The 25,928-nt window shown below is 35.5% G+C and overlaps 1 protein-coding gene and 1 non-coding gene across 2 annotated transcripts in view; one reads left to right on the top strand and one right to left on the bottom strand.

Annotated features, from left to right (window-relative positions):
• cps1 (carbamoyl-phosphate synthase 1, mitochondrial) overlaps positions 1-24,555 on the top strand; it is a 63,836-nt gene extending 39,281 nt beyond the window's left edge. The window contains exons 27-38 of the mRNA XM_014988800.2: positions 792-859; positions 3,562-3,637; positions 5,050-5,127; positions 6,519-6,626; positions 8,823-8,912; positions 9,246-9,416; positions 15,234-15,308; positions 15,452-15,550; positions 17,063-17,122; positions 17,271-17,383; positions 23,109-23,238; positions 23,335-24,555. Coding sequence (XP_014844286.2) covers positions 792-859; positions 3,562-3,637; positions 5,050-5,127; positions 6,519-6,626; positions 8,823-8,912; positions 9,246-9,416; positions 15,234-15,308; positions 15,452-15,550; positions 17,063-17,122; positions 17,271-17,383; positions 23,109-23,238; positions 23,335-23,448 — 1,182 coding nt within the window. The 3' untranslated portion in view covers positions 23,449-24,555. The remainder of the gene's footprint in view (positions 1-791; positions 860-3,561; positions 3,638-5,049; positions 5,128-6,518; positions 6,627-8,822; positions 8,913-9,245; positions 9,417-15,233; positions 15,309-15,451; positions 15,551-17,062; positions 17,123-17,270; positions 17,384-23,108; positions 23,239-23,334) is intronic.
• trnav-cac (transfer RNA valine (anticodon CAC)) lies at positions 20,721-20,793 on the bottom strand. Its single transcript has one exon. It is a non-coding gene; the product is annotated as a tRNA-Val (tRNA).
• Positions 24,556-25,928: the final 1,373 nt, after the last annotated feature.

The following is a 25,928-nucleotide window of genomic DNA, read 5'->3' as shown; positions in this document are numbered from 1 at the left end:
TAAAAATACTGTATCTGAAAAGCAGAGACCATCTAACAGACACACAAACAGTTCTTTGTGTGTAGGTGTGCAGCCTTTTAAAGGCATAATTTTACTAAATAAAACAACACAAAAATGATTGTATAGTTGAAGTTTTTCAATTCTGTTACCAATTAGCATGATAAGCATGATTAACATAGTTACATTTTTAACTGTCTTGACAACACCAGTGCCATTATGGATTGTATGTCTGACTCGTATGCATTTTGGAGTTGACAGTGAAAAGATAATTTGTAAATCTTATCTTAACCCTGAGATTTACAAAAAGATACCTATTTTTCTAAACACAGCTTGTTCGATGATTGACTGTAAGTTCAGACTCCCTTGGCTCTGGGCAGTTTAGTCCTTTTGCTACTTCAATAAAATATCCCCAGGGCAGAAATACATTTAAGGCCTGACAACTCTAGAAAATCCCAGAATGAAATGACCAAAACTGTAGGAAATGACCTTAAAGCAAAAAGATCAGCTCCCACTACAGTATAAATAGCTCTTTGTTGTAGCAACCTAAATCAACAGTCGACCTTTAGGTCCACCAGATGATACATATTAATTTAAATATCTTCTTCCTTCTTTTGTACTTCCTCAGGCTTTGTTCTTAACACTCAAATTTGCTGAAAATACCTAAAATTGAGTAACAACAAAGTATTTTACTCAACGAATTTCTCAGTTAATATCAATCCAAGATATTCGTCTATGTCTCTCTCTGGCAGCTTTATACCTTCATGTATCTGCTATGTGTTTATGTTTTACAGGAAGATGCCTTTGCATTTGCCAACCGGGTGGGCTACCCTTGTTTACTTCGGCCCTCGTATGTTCTTAGGTGAGTTTCAACACCCAATAGTCTAAAACAGTTCGATATTTTTTCTACATCTGTAAGCAGCCTTTAGAGAGAAACTCACTTACTGACTAATTCCTGCTTAGTCATTTCTTTCACTTGGTAATTTATCATCTTTGTTTTAATTGTTTGAAAGGTAAAAACTATTTGAAGACGTAACACATTTCTAATGTCTTTATCATTAAATACAAGCAGTGGACAGTTATGCATAGTCCCGGACCCTTACATTTTATTAGTAATTATTTAACTGATTATTAAACCATTAAAGTACCGTTTTATTTATGATGATTAATGACTTGAGCAGTCATACGAATATTCCTTTAACTATGCAGTAAAATGTCTGCCCAGTAGATGTCAGGAAGACACCCTAAAACAGAACTTTGGGTATCACTGAGACCGCTGCGTAATTGAGGCTGTGCTGGTTTAGTAGTTGTAGTTGTTTTTGAGGTTCTGGAAGATGCAATGTTCTTTTAAAATGAACCTGTCTAAGTAACAAAAGGAAAATAAGTAAGCAACAGAGTGTTCAGCAGTAGGTAACACTGAAAACACTTCTAAATGTCAAAGCCATTGAAGTCAGCGAAGAGGTGTTTGCCAATAATTAAATTCGACATTAAAAGTAATAAGTCTCTGACTATGGCCAAAAACTGTTTAAATGAAAGCTCGTGCCTTTTATTTACTTGGGTACTAGAGTTCTATGAACTTTCTCCAATTTGACTTGAACAACTTGTCCTACATTTATACAAAAACACATTATATCCTGTCATAATCATGTTTGCAATGAACACTCAGAACTCATTTTAGAGTGTTCTGAAACGGACTGCATCTTATTAGCATGTTTAATTTCTGTTAGTGTAGTCTCTCCCTTTGGCTGTGAAGCCATTTGATCTGTATGGGTGATATGTGCAAGTGGTGCTTGACTCAGAACAACGAGACCAGCTTTTAGACACATTTCACTTTTTTTTATCAATGAAACAATCTTCAAGGTTTGAGTGCGTAGACATATTGAGATATTTTAACTGACACCAAAATCATTGCTGACAAGATACTAATTAATTAGACATTAGATTTTTGTGAAAATAAAATGCATATTTGTGTAGATTAACTTTTAGTAATTTGAACCAGGTAAGAAATGCAAAAAAGTATGAAAGACCATCATTCCATCATTACTGGGGTGACTGTACAGGACTCGTCCCGTATCAATGGGACGGCTCCAACTCCGGCTCCGTCTAACTCATTCACTGCGACTTTAGTCGAGAGAGTTCCCCTGCCTTGCCTCGCCTTCTGGTGGTGGTCAGAGGGCCTGGTGGTACCAAGTGTTTGTGGAAACATGTCTGTTTTGAGTGGTCGTTTTAGCAACCAATATTGGCAATTAGCGCAACCAGGAATACCAATTCAACATAGCATTTGTTGAATTGGTATTCAACAAATGCTATCAGAATAACCTTAGGACTTCAAAAAATAAAAAAAGTTAGTTTTCTTTTTTCTTTTTTTTTTTCCTTTTGTTTTGTTCTCAGTAAGCAGACCAGCGTCATGGCTGTTATGAGGGGGAAAGGCCTCACTACACCCTTGTGGTGACAGCTGAAATACAAGGAACACGGTGCAGCTTCCTTCAAAGTTCTTAACAATTTCCTCTTTAGATCAACACACTTGCCAGTTTCTCTAAAATTTCTAAAACGCTGCCAGCATGTCAAATATAGTGAATTTCACGATAGAGGTTGAGCCCTGAAAGGATAAAACACAGCAATTTTGCTGTAATACGTTAAGCCATGTCCAGATATGACATATTGTTTTCAACTGTGCGCATCCCTGCTCTTCCTCTGACTTTAATTTTTGAATTTGACACTGACACTGAAAAAAACAACTAAGTCCTATTTTTTCCATAAAAACGAGAGGGTTCTGTTGTTGCTGCAACAGCTTGGTAGTACTTACATATGGTGTGTTTGCAGTTAGCAAACCGTCAGGACTTATCAGGATAAACACAGTCTAATTATGGTCGTGAACAATTCTCTTGGTGCATTGCTAGCATTATTTGTACACTTGTGCTATAACACTTAGCTTTTTACATGCAAGATGTTGAAATTTTTGTTTTACTTTGTTTGGTTATTCACTCTAAACCCAGAGAATACTGATGTTGAAACTATGAGTCATCCATGCCAAAGATTTGCCTTAATTTGAATGCATTCTAAATCTTCTATCTCCTTTATTCAAATTGGGGGTCAGTATTCTGTAGGGGGTTAGACATATGTCTGCCTTTGAGCCACAGACAGCTGAGGAATAAAGATCTGACTGAAGCCTGTGGCCTTACTTCATCCTGTTTCTCTCAAACTCTCCATTTCAAACAGGATGATAACCCAGCTAAAATCACAAACAACCACCACAACAAAACTAGCCTAAATCTGTTGTTTTTTTAATGATGAAGTTCTGAACTCATTTTCAAGAGCCTGAAGTGCTTTTCGACCTAAATAGCTGTTCTTCGCTGTTACTCTCTCCCGCTCCTCATTTTGACTGTTTCCAGACCTTGCTCCCTATGGTAATAGTGATGCAATAGAGAGATAATGAGTGTTTTGAACAATCATTTGAAGCTTGTATGTTCTCCTGTTGGCTTGCTTCTCTTCATCTTCCGTGCCCTCATGTTTTCTCTCCTTCTACTCTTTCTCTCCCTCCTTCTGCTGCTTGTATCTCACTAGTGGCTCTGCAATGAATGTTGTCTATGGGGAGGAAGAAATGAAACGCTTCTTGGAAGAGGCTACACAGGTTTCCCAGGTGAGATGACTGTTAAAGCTAAGTGTACATGTCTGCACAAGTGAGACAGACCTTCTGCCACAGGTCTCCTTCCTCATGTATTCCCTGTAATTTTCGTTCTTTGAATGACATTGAAGTAACATTTTATTGGGAATATGATGTCACTCAAACCAATACACACATAGAAATACTTTGAGAGGATGTTTGTGTTGTGATTTCCCTCTGCTTTCAATTAAAACTCATGCTGCCAACTGTCAAAGCTGCTGGTTAGTGCTGTGTGCCACCTCCACTTCACTAAACACCAAGGTTGCTTGAGGGTGACTGGCAGCTCCATTGGCCTCTTCCTGGGGCTGGAAGAAAATACATATGCTCTTTCACAGCTCCAGACAAACATTTTTTAACATTGTCCAATTCAAACAGGTAAAACAAGGTTCTGTATATTTCACTTCACTGAATCACGTCTGTGACCTGTGATTCCATGACGACAAACAATTTCATACAAAACAATGCAATGTCTCTGGCATCTTCTTAAATACCAGTGGAATATTTTGATACATAGTTATTTAATTCACTGAATGTAGTGATTTATTTGTTGAAAATGGAAAGTAATTGGAAAGAACAACGTGCCATCGTAAAAAAGAGCAACTTTTAGTGAGGTAACAACGCATTCAGTTTCCCAGAACACTTCAAGACAAGACATTTTTAGTACAGATTCTATTTTCTTCTTTTCGGCTTTGGTTGTTTTCTTAAAAGAAATGTGAAAAAAATATATACATATATATATATATTTGTGTCACATGTTCTAATGTCCACTATAACTTGTACCCCACACTTCCGTCATCTAGAGGAAGTTTTTCTGTTTGTTTCTGGAAACACAATTTTTTAAAAGTATTTTTTGTTATTTTTTACTTTCTATTTCTTCTTGGCATATGAGTTATACGGGTTTTTTTATAAGATAAATAGACAACAGTAAGAGTCAGTATAAGACCTTTCATATCAGTCTATACATTGGTTTCAACAAAACCATAACATTCCTATTTTATTGTAAATTACAGTTTTATGGATCTTTATAGGTGCCAAAGGCTTGTCTGCAGAATCAAACTGGTTGACCACTATAATAATCTTAGAATGCCTTCACACTGGTTCTGTTTGCTGTTTTTGTTGTGTGAAACTTCAGCTTCCTCTTAACTTATGAGAACCAGTATTTTACGCTACAATAAATTATTATTCAAAGATTGTTTACGATGATAAAAAAAGGGGAGACTTTTACATCAGTGTTCATCTTCAATGTATATTTTTCTTTAATTTGTTTGCAAATTGTCAGAGCTGACAAAAAATCATTGCAACAACATCTTATCCCAAGAGCTGATTACTTCACACCAAGTAGTTTTATATATGTACTTTTTTTTGTCTTCCTTTTCTGTTTCCTCCAGGAGCATCCAGTTGTCATCACAAAGTTCATACGTGGTGCCAGGGAGGTAGAAGTGGATGCTGTAGCTAACAATGGCAAGGTATCTATTATTATTATTATTATTATTATTATTATTATTATTAATAAAATATTATGTATTATTATTATTTTCGTCATCAATATTTTTTATTACAGATATTTTTGTTATATTTATTTTTACTGTTATACATTTAAATACATCAACATTAATTTTACTTTGGCTAAAATCTCTTGCTATAAAGCATTTTTCACATGATGTAACATGGTGTTGCTCAGAGTTTCAGCTCAGAAAGTGACATTATTTGTCAGACTGGTATTTGTATTTCTTCCACGCTTGAGCAGGTTTTCTTTTAGAAAAATGTTGTTATTCATCTCTATACCTCAACATTATTCATTCTGTCATTATTCTTTGTTTGATGCAGACCGATATTGTATAATCTGCACTCGACAAATAAAGTGGCTGAATAACGTTGGCATAACTTTTAAATACTCCTAAAGCCATACTTGCGGCATAAGTTGCAGTTAGTGATTTCTCCTGAATATCCTATCTTTTATTTATTTATTTATTTTTTTTTTTTTTGCTATTGTTTAGCCTGCAAGAGTCATTTCAAGGGTGTCAGTTTGTACGTGGGCTATCCAGTTCTAAGGTAGATTTTCTCCATCTGTCTTCTCTGAATACAGCTCCTCCTTTATCTTCAGTATCACATTAACAAGCCGTCCACTCAGAGAATACCAAACACCCCTCATAACTTGTGTGTATGTGCACAGGAGAGTGAAAAAGTTGGAGATAATACGTATTAATTACAGGCTGTATCTGAAGAGTGCTAATGAATGCTGTGGTTAGCAGCAGTTCAAATGAGCTAATGACACAGCAGCTCATTTACAGACACATTCTTGCTCAGAGTTGGTGGCTGATTCATATCTTTTCTCCTTTGGGTGGAACATGCAGAGTTATTCTTTTGACTCTAATTTTTTCATTGACATTGCTTCTTTAATAGGGTTAAAGATAAGTTAAATATGTGAATTTTGTTGTAAACGCCATACAAAATACAATGTTCTCATTATGGGATAAAATACATTTGGAAAACTTAGTAGATCTAGAATATTTTCTGTATAATAAATGTGAGCTAAGTGCTGTGGACCTGCTCTTTGTTCTGGTGCTTAGCAGCAGGTGCATGATTTTCTACTAAAGATAAAGCTTAATGTTGAATTTGTTCTGCAAATGTTAACATCTAGCATGTGCTTTGTTCATTGCATAAGCATAAATACATTGACTTTCAAGAACTGTCAGATCTGACAGACAATTTTGGAATTACAATACCAAAGCTGTGAAAATATGATTATTGATGTGTAGGCCTCTATTTGACTTTATAGAGCCACCATTTTCGTAATATAGTGCATTAGTTCTTTTTTTGTTGTTGTTTTTGTCATTTTCAACATTTACCTTTTCAGGTCCTTGTCCATGCCATAACAGAGCATGTAGAAGATGCTGGTGTCCACTCAGGAGATGCGACCTTAATGCTCCCGACCCAAACCATCAGCCAGGGAGCTCTAGAGAAAGTTAGTACATCATCATGCAACCATTTGCTACAACATGCACTCTCTTATTGCAGGGGTTTTCAAACTGTGGGAGAGCTAACCTTTCCCTTAGAGAGCAAATAGGCAAATCCCTTATGTTTTTTGCAAACATAAGGGGATTGTTATACTTGATGTTCTATTCAAACATGTTTATCTGATCCTGTGGGGCTTACCTGTTTTAGCTATGCATGGCACTACACAATGTTATGCTTTAGTTGCTTTGTCATTTAAAGTGCTAAAAGTATGAAGTACTTTGCTGTGACCACAGCTCATTTACCCTGTGAAAAAACTCCTGGGGCTTGTTCATCAGACTGGGGAGTTTGTCTCAATACAATGTTATCACCTCACGCTGTAGCAGTGGAGCATCTTTAGCCTGGAGAAATCCAAACTTTAATAATCAGTTCCATATTTCCTCTTTTTTTTATTTTTGCTTGGGCCAGACTATGTTGCCTTACCTACTACAGCTTTAGGTGTACCTACAAAATATCAGTTTTGTGTCTTGCATAGCTTTGGTGAAATTGGCTTATTGTCCACAGTTAGTTTTTCTGGTTATTTTTTCTTGCCTGCTGTCACACTCCCCCTGAAGAACTCCAACACTCCCTGCAGGAGGCACTCCTCACACTTTCAAAAGCCCTGTCTTAGTGTATTGCAAAGTTTCTCCACTGTTAACAAAGGCTTGTTTAATTCCCAGTAATGCTAGACTAACATTTCCCTGGTCTTCAGGACCTCCATGATGACACATTTGGAAAACTTTATTGTCAAGTCAAGCTTAACACTGTTGCACCTTTGAACACAAAATATGCTTTTAAATATCTTGAAAAGAATTTCCCCAGCTGGTGTAAATGGTTTTCCTTTTACAGAATCTCCAAAGTTCTTGAAATACTCCAGGTAAATTCTGAAGACAAAACTAACCCCGTATTTAAAGGTGTAGCTAATATTGTGGTTGGTAAATTTATAGGAAATGTAAACAAACTCAAATTACCTAATTCTTGTATTTTTTAAACAGAGTAGTTGTATGTTGTATAATAATTCCACCCTGGGAAATAAATGAGTCCAATAAAATTAAAAAAAGGCATGATATGAATCTGTTTGCTACATGAATACAAAAACTTGTTAGAGCTCCTGGTGTAAACAAGCAGAAACTGACTCATTATGAAATGTAAAAAAATTAATTAATTAATTAATTAATTTAATCAATGCTAAAAATCAGCCACACACCGTCTCAAAATCTAGAATGAGACGCTGCATGCTCATTATAGATTTTTTTCTGAAAAAAAAGCCAAAGTAGAGCAATATGAAGCATATGAAATTCAAACTAAGAGTCTGAAAAATCTTTGCAATCGTTACTCTCCAAAACACAATTGTTTACGCTGCAGTTTCAGTTTTAAAACCATCCACTAGCATCTTGATGGAGTCTATGAGCTCTGACCACACCAGCTAATGGTGAGTTAAACACTGCAAGGCAGTGATCCTCTGAGGACCAATGACCATTTCCCCCCCCATTACTTTTTTTTTTAAGTCTTGTGGTTTGAGGCATAAAAGCAACTTTTCAATTTAATCCCTTTATAAGCTGGCAGTCACTCTGGGTCATTTCTGCCACCTGCCTTCTTGTGCATCTCATAACATTGGAGCTATTGCTGACATTGCCATTTCTGTTTTTTATGTTTGGAGCATTTTGCCAGTAGTATTACAAATTATGCAATATAATTCTATTCATGGTGTTCCTGCAGAACTCTAATTAGACAGATCAGGTCACCAAATTACAGTCAGATTCTACTCGGGGTGTGAAATAAAAAAATAAAAAATAAAAAAAGTAAATAAGAAACAGTGCATTCTTCTTTCGCATTGAGACCTTAAAGGTAATGTAACAGCCTGAATGAGAGCAGAATAACATATTGTTCCTAGTGAAAGAAAAGTAAGGACCATATGAAATGACAAAATAGAGGATTGATTTGCTAACTTTGTATTTTAAACCATAATAATAATTCACTGCACCCTCCTTAGGCTATCAGGGAATCAAAAGTCTTTGCTTCTTATCGTGTGCTTTAGCTCAAAGTTTTGTTTTAGTTTTTTTACTCAAAATATCCCTAATTACACTTCATATGTGATGAAACTCTGGAAGGTAACCTCATATATATTTTTTTCTGAATATATGTTCTCCTTTTTTGCTGCTTTCAGGTCAAAATTGCCACCCGGAAAATTGCACAAGCGTTTGAAATTTCAGGGCCCTTTAACACCCAATTTCTGGTTAAAGGCAATGATGTCATGGTAGGTGATATGTCCGCTGGCATGATCAAATGACAGACTGACATTTTCAGATCATGCTGCAGCAAATGCAGTTCAGTTACAAATTGAAATCACTTCATGTTCAGAATGATTTGTCAAGCTGGAGAGATTTAATGACCAGTAATGCCTTCATCTTTGATGTTTCGGCTCCAGTGCACATACTGTACATATCCTATGTGTATGCGTTTCCATAAGCGTAGTATGGTTCTGAATTAATTTAGTGTAGCTCTCCAAATTTAACATCCTGAAGTATGCGGTAGGCTGAGAACTGGAATAACTTCAAGCTTTAACTTTTTTTTTTCTGTATCACCCCAGGTGATAGAGTGCAATCTGCGGGCATCACGATCATTTCCTTTTGTATCAAAAACAATCGGTGTGGACTTTATCAATGTGGCAACAAAAGTGATGGTGGGAGAGCCTTTAAACGAGTCCCGCCTGCCTTCACTGGAGAAACCAATCATTCCGGTAGACTATGTGGGAATCAAGGTAAGGAGTGAATCCTGCAAAGATTTCTTAAAGTATTCTGTATTTTGTCACTTCATAAAATGTCACATTATTAAGATTTGATAATAAATAATAATACATCAGACACTATACATAAACTTTGCATTTACTGTACACAAATGCAAAGCTTCATAAAAACATCTTGGTGTAATAGAGCAAATTCAGGCTCATTATGGAGTTTAAAAGCAGCATTTAATTAGTCCTTTTAATCAGCCACTCAACATGAAAACCAATTCAGAATGCTTATAAATTTTTCCCTGAAGGAAATTCAAATTGCACAATATGACGTATTTTAAATTCAAAGTCAAAGAGTCTGGAAAACCTTTGCAGGTACGTACTTGTATGTCCCACAAAAACACAAAAGTTTTTTTTTTTTTTTTTCTGCAATCTCAGCTCAGGAACTGTCATGGTAACTCTTCCATCGATTGTCTTCCACCTATGTGGGGTCCGGCAATGGGAACACTGTTCCTACTGGCATTGCTCATCATAAGGAGTCTTTGCCTGATTACTCATGTAGGACCCATTTGCCTCCCTCTAATACTGTAGGGTAATAGAGGGAGGGCTAACTCTTAAAAGAAGTAAATACAGGGTGATCTTCAAAGAAAATGATTTAGATCATATTGATAAAAATGTAACTATAATAAAAATAATAATCCTGCTGGTATCTATATTAAAAACTACGAAAACAACTTGTGATCACAAATAAGTTATATATATTTGGAAACTGTCATAGCATTAGAGTATTTGTCAGAGTGAAAATTGCATTTCCCCTTGTACCTCCTGATTGTACTGATAATTTATAGTTTGGAATGGACACATTGACAAGTACACACTGCCGGAACATGCCAGTTTTGTAATCATAGTTTATTCGTTGTCCTATTTGAGTCCCAGGCAGGCAGTGGAGCACTCTTGGTACCCATCCAGCTTAAACAATAGCCTTAAAAAGGTTCTGTGGTAGGTCAGAATGCTCTGCTTCCGCCCCTCTTTTTCTTTTTCTTTTTTTTTTTTTTCAAAATTGCCTGCACTACATTTCACTTTGGTTAGTATGAGCTACAGTTGTCATCAAATCATCAAGTGTTCCTCTGCAGAATCAGTTGACTTATTTTCAGCCACATTGCCTTTGTAGTGAGCCATAGTGGTTTTTATAGTGAGCCCTAAGTAGTAATCATCTTCAAGTGCCCCTTCACGTTTCCCATTTGACTCTGCTTTTGGTGTAAGAGTCTGTTATTTAAAGGGCAAGAGCCATGTGGACCATTGCACTTCTTTGACTTATGAAAGTCTTGTTCTTTTTGGGGAAAAAATGTCGCCACACTCTAGAATAGGAGCTTTATCTGCTTTAAGTGTTTCTGGCCTTGATTAGGACCAAAGCTTCCATATTATGAAGATGAGTGAGACCTTAAAAATGCTGATCATATAGGTGGGTAAGTTATGTGTTAGGGCTTGGAAAGGGGACAGTTGCCCATGTAGTCAAATACAGAAATGCATTTTTGGTTACATAAAATAAAATATCTTTGGTTAGAATGGTGACCTGTGCATGATGTACCCCATTTATTGCACAATCACGGCTCAGCAGTAACAGCAGGAAACTCTAGTGGAGCTGCAGCGATCAGGTGGGAGAATCTGTCGACAAGACAATTGAGTTATCTACGCCACAAATCCATCCTTTATGAAAAAAATGGTGAGGAAGCGGCTCAGAGAGTCATGTTTGCTGCAAACCTCCTGAGGGACACTACAAACATGTGGAAGAAAAACATTTGGTCAGAGAAAAATGTAATCTTTTTTTTTATTTTTTTGACTGACATGGAAAATGTTATGCATACCCTAAAATCAACACTTCATGATATCCACAACACATCACCCCTTCAGTAAATTAGAATGGTGGCAGCATCATGCTTTGGGGATGTTTTCTTCAGCAAGGGCAAAAGGACTGGTCAGACTTAATAGGAAGATCAACAAAGATGAATGCTAAAGCCAAATACAGGAATAAAATCCATTAGAAAAGGTAAAAGATTTGAGATTGAGATCCAGGGTCACCTTTCAGCAGGAAAATCATCACCCAAAAAGTCAGTGCTTTAATAGAATGGGTCACATTAAAGCCTATTCAGGAGTTACAATGGTCCAGTCAAAGTTCAGATCTAAGTTAAATTGAGAATCTGTGGCAAGACTTGAAACAAATGTAAGGCTATGTCCTGGGAAGTTGCAAAAGGGGACAGTTTTAATATACGGACAATGTTTACAAATGAGCAACTGGGGCTCCAACCAGATTTTATGGAAGGACGGAGCCTTTCCTACTGTAATCTCCAAGTATTTGTGATCGCACCATATTACAAATCTTTGTGGCCCTTGTCACAAATGTGATTACCAGTTTAAGGTAACAGCTGCTTTTATAAAAATGTATTTGAGCTTGCTTTAAAAGTCTCTATAACTGTTCCGCATATCTTCTGTCTGTTCAAAATACTTGATGGCGGAAGATGAGTTTTAACATGTATGATGTGTTAATGGGTTCTGCGTGTTCCACTAAAACAGCTCCCACTTGATCATATAACAAAAGACTACTGCCACGTTTTGCTAATTACTTCTACATCCCTCTCCATAGCTTTGATGATGGGAGAAGTATGTGCATTTTTTCTTTCTAAATGGGGAGCCTTGCGTTGCTTTGGTATGGGAGAGATTACTTCTCCCCAGCTGCTCTAAAGCAATTTTTTCATCAAAAATAATTTCTCAGTCTAATTACAACAGAGCTGCTGTAACAATGGTTGTAGTTTGGAACCAATCATGCAGGTACAATCCTGCACCCCCACACCCTCAGTCCAAAAGTTTTCAATTTCCATTCTGCACATTGGTGAGGAATATTAATAGAAGTACTAAGTTCTCCAGGTGCCTGACTAAAAAGCCTTCTAGAGTTTACACAAAGTCAGTGATACATACTTCATACTCGCAACCAAAGAGCACTTTGCTAGAAACCCCGGCACAGTGTATTACAGCTGTTAAACAAAATAATTCAAATTTTTCTTTTGTTAATCACATTATGAGTACCATAACATCAGGAAGGCACCGTAAACACTCTGTGTCTCTATTCTAAATAGCCAGAAGTGTGCTTGATCAATATTTAATTTCCCACACCCTTCATCCTCACTGTGTCATCTCAAGGCACATGTTATTGCCATCCCGAGCGATCATTCTCGTTTGTCTGCCTTATTCCCTAATAACCTCTGTGTTGCTGCCCATTTTCTCTCACTCTGACATTGTCTTTTATGAAGCTTCATTCTTTTCATTTTCACTAACAAGTCCCTGTTGTGTGTCTTCAATCTATTTATACATTTGACAGGTGAAATGATTTGATCTTCTAAACAGAAACTTAAAAGAAAACTGTACAAAAAGTAAACCTGGACTCCATTACTTTACAAATCTGTCTGTGTGCTATTGCTTTGTCTCCAAGTATCGATTAGTTATTTTGAATATTTTTTAAATAAATTTACATTCAGTAAAAATTATGCAATATTTGCTTTTTCAATGAACCAATGAACTGGTTTTACATTCGGCAGCCTTAGCAAATAAAACCTGAACTTAGCCACGTTGTAAAATGACAGTTTTACAATCTTTCGTTTGGTAGACGACATTTGAGTATTTTTATGGTTATATATTATTATAATTATGTGAACAAAACATAGGATTAAAATATCATGCCTTTGTATTTTCCGTATTTACCAGCACAAATGGAAGCATAGGACATTTTCATTTAGTGTGAGTATTGAGAGATTTGAACTGCTACCACTCCCACCTCCAACATGCATTGAACAATAATGCTCTGTTCATTAGCACATCTGGTGTCCCATGATAACATTGTGTATTCTTTGAAGCCTCTCGGTAATGCTCAGGAGAGGGCAGTCAGCATGGAATTGGGGAATTAGGAAGTCCTGCTTATATGTGCTGGTGTGGCTTGATGTTTTGGTTTAGAAGTCTTCGTTATTGTGACAGAAAATCATGTAATTTCCTAAGTGCATATTTGTTACTGAAGCACAAACAATTTAAGAAGTAAGAAAGCTTTCACCCAAGCCGGCATGACAGATGCAAGTGCTTTAACTGCTTTAACTGGTCCTCGGACATTTGTTTCTGTGTGTCTTTTTGTGCATTTGCACTTTCACATTTTTTACTGAAGGTTATTATTATTATTATTTTATTTTTTTTAATGGCTGAGAAGAACCTCCTGAAAATTTGGTTCCTAGGTTATTGTGATGGTTAGCTAGTTAGGATGGTCATATATGTCCTTTTGCCAACCTTTTTCACTTTCATTTGCTGTTAAGCTTTAAAAGAAAGTTCACTCTCATTGTTATTCCCTCTGTACATGTTCATCCCCCTGTTTCATTTTCTTTCTTCGTTACATGCCCACCTGTCTCTGACTCTTTAAACAAAGGCATGATAAGCTGTTCTGGTTCCCTGTGTGCATTCCCTTTGCTTTTCTTCGCCTCTTCTTACATTAGCATGCTAACATTACATTTACTGATTAGATAGCCTGCTTCAAGGATGAATCTCCCCCAGTGTATGCGTGCGTGAGTGTGTGTGTATGTAAATGGACACTTAAATCACACAACGCCACACCACCTTTTGCTCTCTTCAAGGTAATAAGGGTTCTGCAATTTTTAAATGGAGCAATAAGAATGGCTTCCCAAATGACATTCGACTTTTCTTACTTTTTTTTGCATAATACAATAGCGAGAGTTTGCTGTCGCTTCTTTCTACACTTTTCTGTTCTTTGTGCTCTTCTTCTGATCTTATCTTCTATTGCCACAATTTTATCTTCTTCCCTTACTTGACTTTGTGCCTCTTTCTCCTCCCTTGTTCCCTTTCCTTTTCAATCTCTCTTCAATTATTCCTATTCTTCTGTTGTCTTTCTCACTCATTCTCTTCACTTGCTTTGTTTTAATCATTCTACAGATGTTTTTTATGTTTTACTCATTTCTTTTTAAATACTTTGAAAGTGTAGATCTCCATTTACCCCTGCTCTACCAAACTTTTAAATTCAAATGTAGCTGGAGTTTTGAACTGCTTTTAACTCTCTTCTTTTGGAAGACAACATCCTGAAAAACAAAGTGATATGATCTGTCATTTCACTTCAAATATGTTAAAATATTATTTCAAACTGGAACTGCAAGCAGTTATGAAATGGATTTAGTCCCTCTTTAGCAAGTATGCGTATTCCCTTGCACCTTATGGTGTGCCTTCTCTTTAGCTTTCAGAGCAACCCTGGTTATCTTTATATCTTCAAACAGATGTTATTTGAGAAGAAATAATAAAACATTTTCCTCTTGATCCTTGCAACAATTATATGTAGTTATTGCAAGATAATATTGGAAGGTATGTTGGGAATTTCAACTCACTCCTTGTATAAGCCAGCCCATGTGTTTTATGTGTTTTAACCTATAGATGACAGAATAAATAATTGGCCCCTTAAATGTTCCTTTTGACAGTGAGTCCTGACACTCACTTTAATCTACAACGCATAAGATGCTCCTCCAAATGAGACAGCCACACATTGTGAATGAATAGATGATTTTAAAGAGCTATAGGAACTTAACAGAAATTGCTTTTTTGATTTCTGAATTGTATGTTCTTAGAATAAAAATCTTAGAAAATTGCTTTTGTACTGCCCTACTTTAAGTATTCCTGCTGAAAAAACTTTTTTTTAAGTCCACAAGCTGCTAAAAAGAACATATTTCAAAAGCAGCAATCAAGCATAACAGTGGCTCACATGCTGGGACATCCTATTCCTTCAAATTGAATGCATATGCTTTTTTCCAGGCACCAATGTTCTCTTGGCCGCGACTGAGGGATGCAGACCCCGTTCTTCGTTGTGAGATGGCTTCCACTGGAGAAGTAAGTGAGCTGCAGTTATCCAGCCTGATTCTATTGTTTTTTTTTTTTTTTTTGTACAAACCCATTTGTTCCTTATTATGACAAATTTTAAAAATCAGTTATTCTAACAGTTCTGAAATGGTTCCATTTCTGTCTTAATCTAGGTAGCTTGTTTTGGACCAAACATTTATTCAGCCTTCCTGAAGGCCATCCTCTCCACAGGCTTTAAGCTGCCACAGAAGGGCATCCTGATTGGAATTCAGGTAACAGTACAGCCTCCTACAGGTCGACGCTCCTTCTGTTCTGTTCACCTCAAACAGCACGCCACATTCAACAAGGTGATTTTAATGCACCTTGACATACAAATCAAGGTGCATAAACTTTGCGGAAGTGGTCTAAAACTTTTAGGCCATCAGTGCTAGCTCTGCATTCTTGTTTTATTTGTTTATGTATAAAATAATTACTTGTGTAACTTAACTTTGACTGGGTCGAACTTCTAATCTTACCATGACACATGATCTAAAGGTTTTGAAACATCTAAGGTGTTAAATGACATGATCATTTCAAAAACAATTTTCAAGCTACAATATTTTAGGTTGATAAACCAGACACTGCAGAAGCCCTGCTGTGACTTTTAATAAATTGTAAAAGATTTTAAGGAAATGGATTAGGCCTGCTTAGTGGAGCAGATTGTAGCATTGTTGCCCTGCAGAAAGAAGATCCTGGATTTGAATCAAAGTCTGTGGTCAGAAAACAGAAGCTTATAGGCGTCCTCATTTAAAACATCACAGAATTATTATGTGAATTTTTAATTGCTTTGAATAACTTTGAAAGCAAGAAGTATTATTTCAAATAAACATGGGAAAGTGTTTGATGCTGGTTAAATCAAGCAACACAGGAACTTCAGAAGCCTCTTTGTAATTATGCTAAAAATAAAAGATGTTGAAGATAAGTCAAGTTTATTTTTGTTCTGAACAATCCAAAAAAAATAAAATAAATAAAAATAAAATACTGGCCACTGTTAGAATGCTACAACAGGTTGTGGTGAAAACGTTCACCATCCGAAGCCTATATTAAAAAAATCAAACACAGGATTTATTACATAGTCAGAGCTGCACTTTTGACTTATTGACTGTCGATTCTTGCTCAGATCAACCATACACAGCCTATGAACAGATACATTTGGCTGTTAGTTTTTTTAAAGGCATGCATAGACATAATTCATTCACTTATCTTCTTTTTTTAATTTCATCTTTATTTATACAGGTAAGTCTCATTAAGAGAGAAGGTCTCATTTTTAGTAGCGCCATTATGTCATCTTTCAAAGGACAATATTAATAATGTAATCCAGATCTACACCTACTGGATTACTTTAACCATGATTACATGAGTATCAATTCACAAACATTAGTTCTATAAAGTGCCCCAGATATCAGCATGAATAGGAACTGATGTTCAATATTTAATCACCAATATTGTTGGTAAAACAAAATTATTCTTTGCAATGCTTTTAAATCATGTTTTGATTGTTTTTTAAAACAAATAATACAATTAGTGATGCAAAATATACAAGGTACTTCAGTGTGAAGAGTGAAGAAGTATTGAGGTATTAAGAATTAAGGATGAAAAACTTGTGATTATTAGAAGGTCAGTGTTATTCCCTACATTTCTTAAAGGCAATACAGATAAACAGAGGAGCAATGCATTAAACTATCTTCTTATTTTCTTGTTGAAAATCTTCATTTAAAAAAAAAAAATCTGGTCTTTCCTTGCAGCAATCTTTCCGACCGAATTTCCTTGCCACGGCACATCAGCTGAAAGAAGAAGGCTTCAAGGTGAGAGCTGACAGTTTGTGTAAAACACTGCTGACAAGACATTTACTGAAAGTCAGACATTACAGTTTGAACACTAGTTGATTAGATTAGTAAAATAAACAAAAGCATGTTTTTTAAATGCTAATTTTGCTGATTTTTTTTCATCCAGCTCTATGCTACTGAAGCCACTTCAGCCTGGTTGTGTGCCAATGATGTACCTGCCATTCCAGTAGCCTGGCCATCTGAAAAAGAAGGAAACACAACGTTGCCCAGTATAAAAAGGTTGGAATATTTTTACTTTATATACTATAATGGTATTATTACAGCAATACATATGTGTGTCTCCCATCTCTAAAATACATTTTTTAAAGTCAAACCTTTAACTTGGATAATATACACATTCAGTGGGCAAAAATCTAAGTCAGAAATATTAGTTTTTCACTAAATTAAAGGTGGTGAAATTATTGGTTGTCCTGATGGCAATACTTGCCGTATCCTGCATTGCCAACTGAGCAACACTTTTTGTTCCCTACAACATTTCTCTAGGTTTAAGAAAACGGGGGTAAGACTGTCATTGCCCTTTGAAGGGCAGCAGAATTTTATACAAACTCTCCTGGTATTTCAAATAGTTTATGATACTCTGCACTGTTACAACCTTCCAAGGACTTTTGGAAGACAAACCAGTCCACAGTATTATAATGTTAAATTTGGAATCCTCTACCATATTTAACATGAGGTAATTTGCAGACATTTTCTCTTTTTTTTTTTTAAACCCTGTCAAGTAAAGTCACAGTACAGTTGATTAATTTCCACATACTGAAATGTCCATCAGTAGGTCAAAGATCTTTTTTTTTTTTTTTTTTTTTTTGTATTTGGCATCATTCACAAACAGCCACCTACTATGTAGATGCTGTTTAATGGTTTTAAAGAGTCTTGGTGATGCAGAAGTGCCTTTTTCTTTAGTTTTTTTAACACTGGGTTTTGTTGCATTTTTTAAATATATTTCTTTCACCATCCTGCTCCCTGTGTGTAGTGGGGTGTGTGGTAGCAACATAAACTCAAGACCTTGTCTAACCTACTGGCCTGTGGCTAAAAGAAATAGATTTCTGTGTCACATATTTATCCTTCAGGGAAATACAAAGTCATAGATTGTGCTTCCTATGATTTTGTTAAAAACAAGTATATCATAGCACATTTTTACATTTCTTTTTGCTATTTACTAATTTTACAGAAAATAAATATTCATGTTTTTTGAAAAATTTCAATCTGAAATAGTGGCACTGCTGGGGAGAAAAACAAAACAAAATTTTATTTTTATCATTCTTATATACTATGTTCAGGGCCCCTGCATTACATAAGCTACAACTCATGGCATACAAAACTGTTGTGATTAGCAAACTACATGTCATCGTGATCTAGAGATATAATATTTAATTACTTTAAACAAAGCAATAGGTTTGCTCATTCCAAATCTATATAACTTGGTACATGTTGATTGCAACTAAATTGCTATTTCAGTTTTGCAGTTGCAGGCTATATTACAGCTACAAATATACCTCAAATTATCCTTCATAAAAACAGAAAAATGCCTCTATTAGTTCCGGGGTTTGTGTTGTTCTGTTTTTCTTTGTTCCAGAGAAGAAGGTTTTCTTAGTAATAAGTCCAATTAGATCAAGTATGAGGGTCACTTTGACTTACCACAGTCTATTTTCTTTTCTTCAGTGCTTACTGGTCATTCTTGAGTTTGTAGGGTTTCTGTACAGAACAGGTAATTTGCAGTCTGTTTGTTTTTTGGTAATTTGCTGGCATTTTTTGGTCAGTCATACAGTATAAATGTTTTTTTTTTTTTTTTTATTAAAACTTGTATGTAAAAGCTGTCTCCTGTAGCTGACACAAAACAACAGGTAACCTTTTGCATTAAGAGTTTATGTTCAGGAAATGATGAATTGATATGATTTCATTCAAAACTCAACTATAGTTCAGTTTGTTCATTTATCATAAAATGATTTAAGTTTTATGTAATGTGATACAATGCAATTCATTAAGATACTGTAATAAATGTATGATTTGCATATGAATGGGAATACTTAGCAAGTGTTTTTTACAGACTTTCTTTAATTAAAAAGTCTTGTTTTATAATTCCAAAACTTAAAAATAAATTAGGTTGAATAGGTTTTCAAAACTGCTCATGAACGCAAAATGTAAACTCTAAATGCAAAAGAAGTCACATTGCTAAGATGACAGAAATAATGTTGGTGAGAATTGCATAAAGTATGACCAATATTGTCCCGTAATAATGTCTCTTTGTGCTAAAAAGTTTTATATAAAATTTCTCACTGGTTATCAAATTATTTAACCATTTTGTCAGTAATAATGTTTGATCCATACGATCAGGGTAAAAAATCTGAGACCATTAGTCCCCAGAAAGTACTTTTAGTCTTTTTAGTGCAGGGGTGTCAAACTCAATTTTACCGAGGGCCACTTCAGCATATTGGCCACCCTCAATGGGCCACATTGACGGTACAAATCAGGAGTGCATCCCTGCTAAAACACCCCAGACAAAAGGTTGATTTCCAACATTCAGGTCTGTAGAGGCTTATAATGAGTCAATGGTCCAGGTGTGTTAGATAAGGAATGCATCTAAAGCTGCAGATGTCTAGTTGATGTTGCAGATGTCCCAAGTCTAGTTTTCTCTGGAAAACTAGACTTGGGCTCCCCTAGCATAAATGTATAAAAATACAATGTTAAAAATAAATTAAACAACACCTCATATAGTTAAATAACTGATTTTATGTATTAAAGTTTTAAATATTACATTTGAGTTTCAATGGATGTAAAATTACTGCTCAGTTTAAAAATTACAATATTTAAATCAGTGTTTAAAGGTAAGCAAACAAATAATAAAAACAAGTCACATAGGCAGACATGATATACTTTACACAGAGATTTAGTCTCAGAGGCAACTGAAATCACTTAATTAAAAAAATCCTTTCTGAATATCATCTCATGGTCTCTGAACTAAATGTGTCTTTCTGACCGGGAGCTGACAGCGTGTTGAAGAGTTTTGGAGCGTCTGGTTAGGAAGCGCATTACAAACCTTTGGTTGAAATGTAGTTTGTAGTCAATTCGTGCTCAAAACCTATTTTAAGTCAATCATCGGCCTATAAGATGCTGGGGGGCCACATGTGGCCGGCGGGCATTGATTTTGACACGTGTATTACGCCATAGAACTGCCAATTGGTAATTGAAGTAAAGCAGCTTTGATTTCAAAGAAGCCAACATTGAAGTCAACTGGCAAATGAACCATCACGAAAGAGGAAGGCTCTTATTGTCTCACTGCATGCCAAAAGATGCATAACCTACAAAAACCATTTCTGTCTGGTTTTGAACCAGAGACCTTTTGCGTGTGAAGCAAACGTGATAACCACTACACTACAGGAACTGAACTTCTCTGCTTTGTTTCAGTTTGAGGTTCCAAAGTTGATGATGTGAGATGCAACGCATGAAAATTTCAACTGAGGCTTGCACTCAGATGCCTGGATTCAGAGTACAGACCATGACACCACAGAACCTTGTTGACCTTTAGTAAACACCTGTGATGAAGAGAACATGCAAAATCTGTTTCTGTCTGGTTTCGAACCAGAGACCTTTTGCGTGTGAAGCAAACGTGATAACCACTACACTACAGAAACTCATGCTCTTTGGAGTGTTCCTGGTAGATGATCCACATTTTGTTAGCACAGTAACTTGGTGAACAAACTGTCTGACTTATAATTGTGCCTAATTTCACATTACAGTCCATAAACTAAGCCCGGGATCAAAAAATTGTATTGAAGATGTCATTAGCAGAGACAAATGGTTCTACAGAGACTTGGCTAAATGGCTAAAAAATAAAATCAATACTTACAAATAAAAGATGGTTCAAACATAAAATTAACACATTAAAATAAAAAAAATATCTCTGAAATACAATCAACACTTGAAAATTAAAAATGGTTCAAAAATAATAATACTTCAAAATACAAAATCTCTGGAAAATAAAATATTATGCATGTTGTTTTGAAAAACATTAGATTATAAGCACTTCTATCAAATCATTGTGGTAAGATCATGTAAGTTCTTCATAAATCCATGGAAACTCAACAGTTTGTAAGGTAGGTGAGTTAGCTCAGCAGGTTAGAGCACCGGGCTGGTAATGCTGAGGTCGTTGGTTCAAACCCCATATGGGGCAATTCATGTGTAAGGTCTTTCAGACAATCAACACTTCAAAATAAATAAGAGTTCAAAAATAAAATCAACACTTCAAAATAAATAAGGGTTCAAAAATAAAATCAACACTTTACAATAAATAAGGGTTCAAAAATAAAATCAATACTTCAAAATAAATAAGGGTTCAAAAATAAAATCAACACTCCAAAATAATTAAGGGTTCAAAAATAAAATCAACACTTTACAATAAATAAGGGTTCAAAAATACAATCAACACTTCAAAATTAAAAAATGGTTCATTTATGTTTTCGCACCCACCTGAATAATATGTAGCTGGACCCCTGATTGTGGTAATCCATTTGAGGAGCCGGTAGTTTATCTTGAGGAAATAAATGACGATGCAGAAGTTAATTAGACTGTAACATGCGCAGTCCGTTGCTCAACCACTGCAGACGCAGCTCCGCCGCTGCAAAGAATTAAAAACCGCTGGAAGTAACTCATCCAGCGGATTTAGCAAATGGAGCCTTCTGGGTTCACGTTACCCAGGAGAGCGGCGCTCTGGAGGAGCTGCAGACGTAACATCTGTCCGTTTCGGAGAAGCGAAACCACGCAAATAAATAAATAATAATCCTGGTAAAAGCGCACACCGGACAGGGTAAAACACTCACAGAGTTTTACATCTGTTTGGATCAGACAGATCCAACTGACTGATGAATTAGCGCAGATTTTTCTGCAGATGGGAACGAGGAGGAAGTGCGTTCAGACCCCAGCGGGTGAAGTGATGCTAATTTAAGTGAAGTCGCTTAATTAAATTTATTAATAGTTATTGGGGCCTCAGTCAGTGGTTTTTGTCACTACGGAGAAAAATGTAGATACATTTATCTGCTTAATCTGTGATGGGATCTGGATTCACGGTGAATATTAACTAAACCGCAAAAAATGCGATTAAATAGCCGATGTTAATATGATTGTAATTTCACGGATAAAAATAGTACATGACCGATTTTTTTTAATTTTTTTTTTTTATGTTGTCGGTCAAGATAAGGATAACAAAAAAAGTCTAGCGCCACCTGCCGCCCTGACACCAACTCACACACATCTTCATTCACAGTCTTACTTGTAAATTGATTTTTCTTTTCTTGGACGTTTTGATGTTAGCTCGTCGATGTCTCAGTTTTATTCGCTGGGAAAATCAATCAGCAGCTTGAGGCGACTCTGCTGCTCTCTAGTGGCGAGAAGCCGCAATGTTGGCTGGTAACAATCGGAATGCATTGTGGGAGATGTAGTTTGTAATCAATTCGTGCTCAAAACCAATTTTAAGTCAATCATCAGCCTATAAAATGCTGGGGGGGCCAGATAAAATGACATGGCGGGCCACATGTGGCCTGCGGGCCTTGAGTTTGACACATGTGTTTTAGTGTTTTATTTTTGGTTTTACTTTTGGCTCGCGCGCTGTGCTTCTCCCAAACATTAGGAGTTGCCACTGACAAATGAGTACTTTTCCAATTCAGTAATGACAAGAGAAGAATTCTTAGGTGAATTATTCACAGTCTTTTAGTTTGACATTAGAACAGATCAGATCTTACCCATGGAAACATTTAGAAACTGACATTTCATCAAAACACAGCGTTCCATCATGCAAATAATACCAATGTATTCAGATCACTCATGTGCATGTCCATGAAGTACAAATTAGTTAAAAAAACATCTCTCATCTGCGAATACTATTCACTGCACTGTTTTAAGTGTTTAAAATGTTTCTTCTTTTGTTACTGAGAGTTTTTGTATCCATTTGTAGATTGATCAGTCAGGGTCATATTGACCTGGTTGTGAACTTGCCCAATAACAACACGCGACATCTGAAGGATAACTTCCTGATCCGCAGGATGGCTGTTGATCATGGTGTTCCCCTCATTACAAATTATCAGGTCAGTTAAAGTGATGTCACCAGAGAAGGGAAATTATTTCATTTATCTTATTTTGTGTCATGGTTTTGAAGAAAATGCTCATTTTCTGTTCCACAGGTGGTCAAGTTGTTTGCTGAAGCTATTCGTTATGCAGGCGATCTTGACACAACAAGCCTCTTCCATTATCGACAGAAGGAAAGCCAACCGAAAGGAGCCAGTCAGCGAGGATAGAGCCTCCTTCCTTTGTGTGCATCTTTGATTTAGCTATAAAAAAGGCTTAGGTGAAATCGTTCCCAATATAATGAGGCTACAGAAACTCAAAGCGCATACATTAGAATAACATAACACCAGGATCAGGTAAGTTCTTTAAAACATAATAATATACAGTACTAATAATGGTCAGTTGGATCCTATGAATACTTCACAGAATGCCTGAATTAAATTTTTTTACAAACATTTTCAAACAGAACAGGCTTTTACCAAGAAAGCCCATTATAACATTTACATTGTGCATTTGTTACTCTGACAAAAATTGAAAGTGGGGAAAATGTTTCCCTTATAATTCTCAAAAGCCTGATCATCAATTTTTCAAAGAAGTCAAATGTTATGGTTGATTAAAGTTATGATCCACTGTTCATAATGTTCCACAACATGGCAACCAAAATTTTTGGTAGATTTTCAATGGCTAATTAATTAATTTGGTATGGATTCTTATTCATTAGAGAAAATGGACAAATCTGTAGTCCTGAAGAATATTACCGGTACTTAAAAAATCCTAATAATAACCACTCAAGTCTTAATCATTGACATTTTCCTGAACTACTGAATTAAGCACGTTTCTTTTTAAGACTTACTTTTGCTCCCAATTGACATCTTGTTTATGCTTTTGTGTGTTTGTGTGTGTGAGATGATACAATCACTGTAGATAAGCTAGCTGTGTGTGCATGTTTATTATTATTATTATTATTATTATTATTATTATTATTATTATTATTATTATATCCTAATTCAATCAATTATAGGAAGATAATTTACATTTTAAGAATTTCAAGTGGGGAATTGTAGCCCTGTGATCTGGTAAAATATTTAGATGGGGTTTGTGTATAGAATTTATTTTATTATTATTTTATTTATAAAACGACCTTTTATGTAAATAAAACTCAATACATTTAAATTGCCACACATAAGCAATGATACCCGAGTTACTAATGAATTTGTTTGTTTTCTTCACCGTTTGTGTGTTTGACCACAAAATAATTTCTCACATTCTCAAATTTCCATCTTTAAAACAGACTGTTTTGAAGAAAATGAATATGGATTAAAATTTGACTTTCCCTGTTTTGTGTCTGTTTTAAATAGTTATTTTATTCCTCCTTATCATAACTGTCAAAATTATCATGAAAAACTGGTTCCTCCTGGAAATGAGACCTTGTGTCAGATCTGCTTGTATAAATAAAGATGACATATGTATGTATTGCAACAATACATTCACCAACATCTCTGGTGCTGACAACAGACTCTTTATATAGGCCAATATAATATAGGAAAACATCAACTTAATATTTTTTTAATGACTGAAATAAAATAATTTCATGTTTTTATTTTATTTTCTTTAATACCTCAAAGATCCAGTTTACAACTGGCCAACTAGCTCTGCATTTCAGATGTATTGCATATTTATTAGCCATTGACAAATGGATTTTGTGATTAATAGCGAGATAAAACACTGATTTAATGATTGCTACATTTTAGGTTTTACTTCAGCAGTTTTGTCAGCTACAGCTGTGTCCACATTCTCCATTTCATGAAGACAAAAATAACATTTAAGTTCTCCTTAAGCTGCAATGTTTTTTTTGTTTTGTTTTGTTTTTTTCAATTTCTCCTTAGTTGAACTAATTCTACCTGAGCAGCCCAGGGCCATTAGAGTCATGATTCACTGCAGGCATAGTTACTAAGCAACAGGGCTGTTTGCTGACAACAACTCGCTGGTAGAAGCTTATGCCACGATCATGATGTTTGCAAATCTACCTTTGATTAAAGTGTGGCCTGGTTAAATCTAATCAGATTCTGTTATTATTAGCAAACACAGAAAGGTTTTGTTATGTGTGCCATCGCTTTGAAACCCCCCAGAAGTGAACCAACGTATTGTGGAATAAAAAAAAAAAATGTGGTGGACAAAATGAAACCTTTCAATTTAAGCAAACAAACAAAAACAAAATAAATAAACATGTTTTTTTTTATGAAACCAAAGATTTCAGAGATATTTGTTACCTCAAAGCTGGACTTAATGTTCTTAAAATGGAGGAATAAAAAGGAAAGTACTCCCTGCTGTGTAACAAACACCTCCAAACTACGAGCAACTCTGCCAGTCTTTAAAAATATGAAAACAAAACTTAAATGATTAAAGTGGCATAATCATGACAAATTAGGAAAGTTTAAAGTATTTGAGAGGGCTTTGGTTGATTTCCTAGTGTTAAAACTTTTGCACAACTAAATGTTAGCAGGGGGTTGCTTGGCTGGAAAAATCATATTCAATTTCTTTCCCATTGCTCAGTTAGAAATATATGAGTTACAAACTGACATTTTGTCATGCAGGTAATTTAAAACAGTAATACAATTGAGAAGTCCATTTAATAAATTTTCAGTGGACATGAACAAAATAATGAATTAAAACCACAACTGGACTTTTAAATATGCATTCAACCGCTACT

This window comes from Poecilia mexicana, unplaced genomic scaffold, assembly GCF_051168715.1.
Source record: "Poecilia mexicana isolate PSO_F unplaced genomic scaffold, ASM5116871v1 scaffold_2, whole genome shotgun sequence".
NCBI classification, from domain to species: Eukaryota; Metazoa; Chordata; class Actinopteri; order Cyprinodontiformes; family Poeciliidae; genus Poecilia; species Poecilia mexicana.
This window is presented reverse-complemented; position numbering and strand designations above follow the sequence as displayed.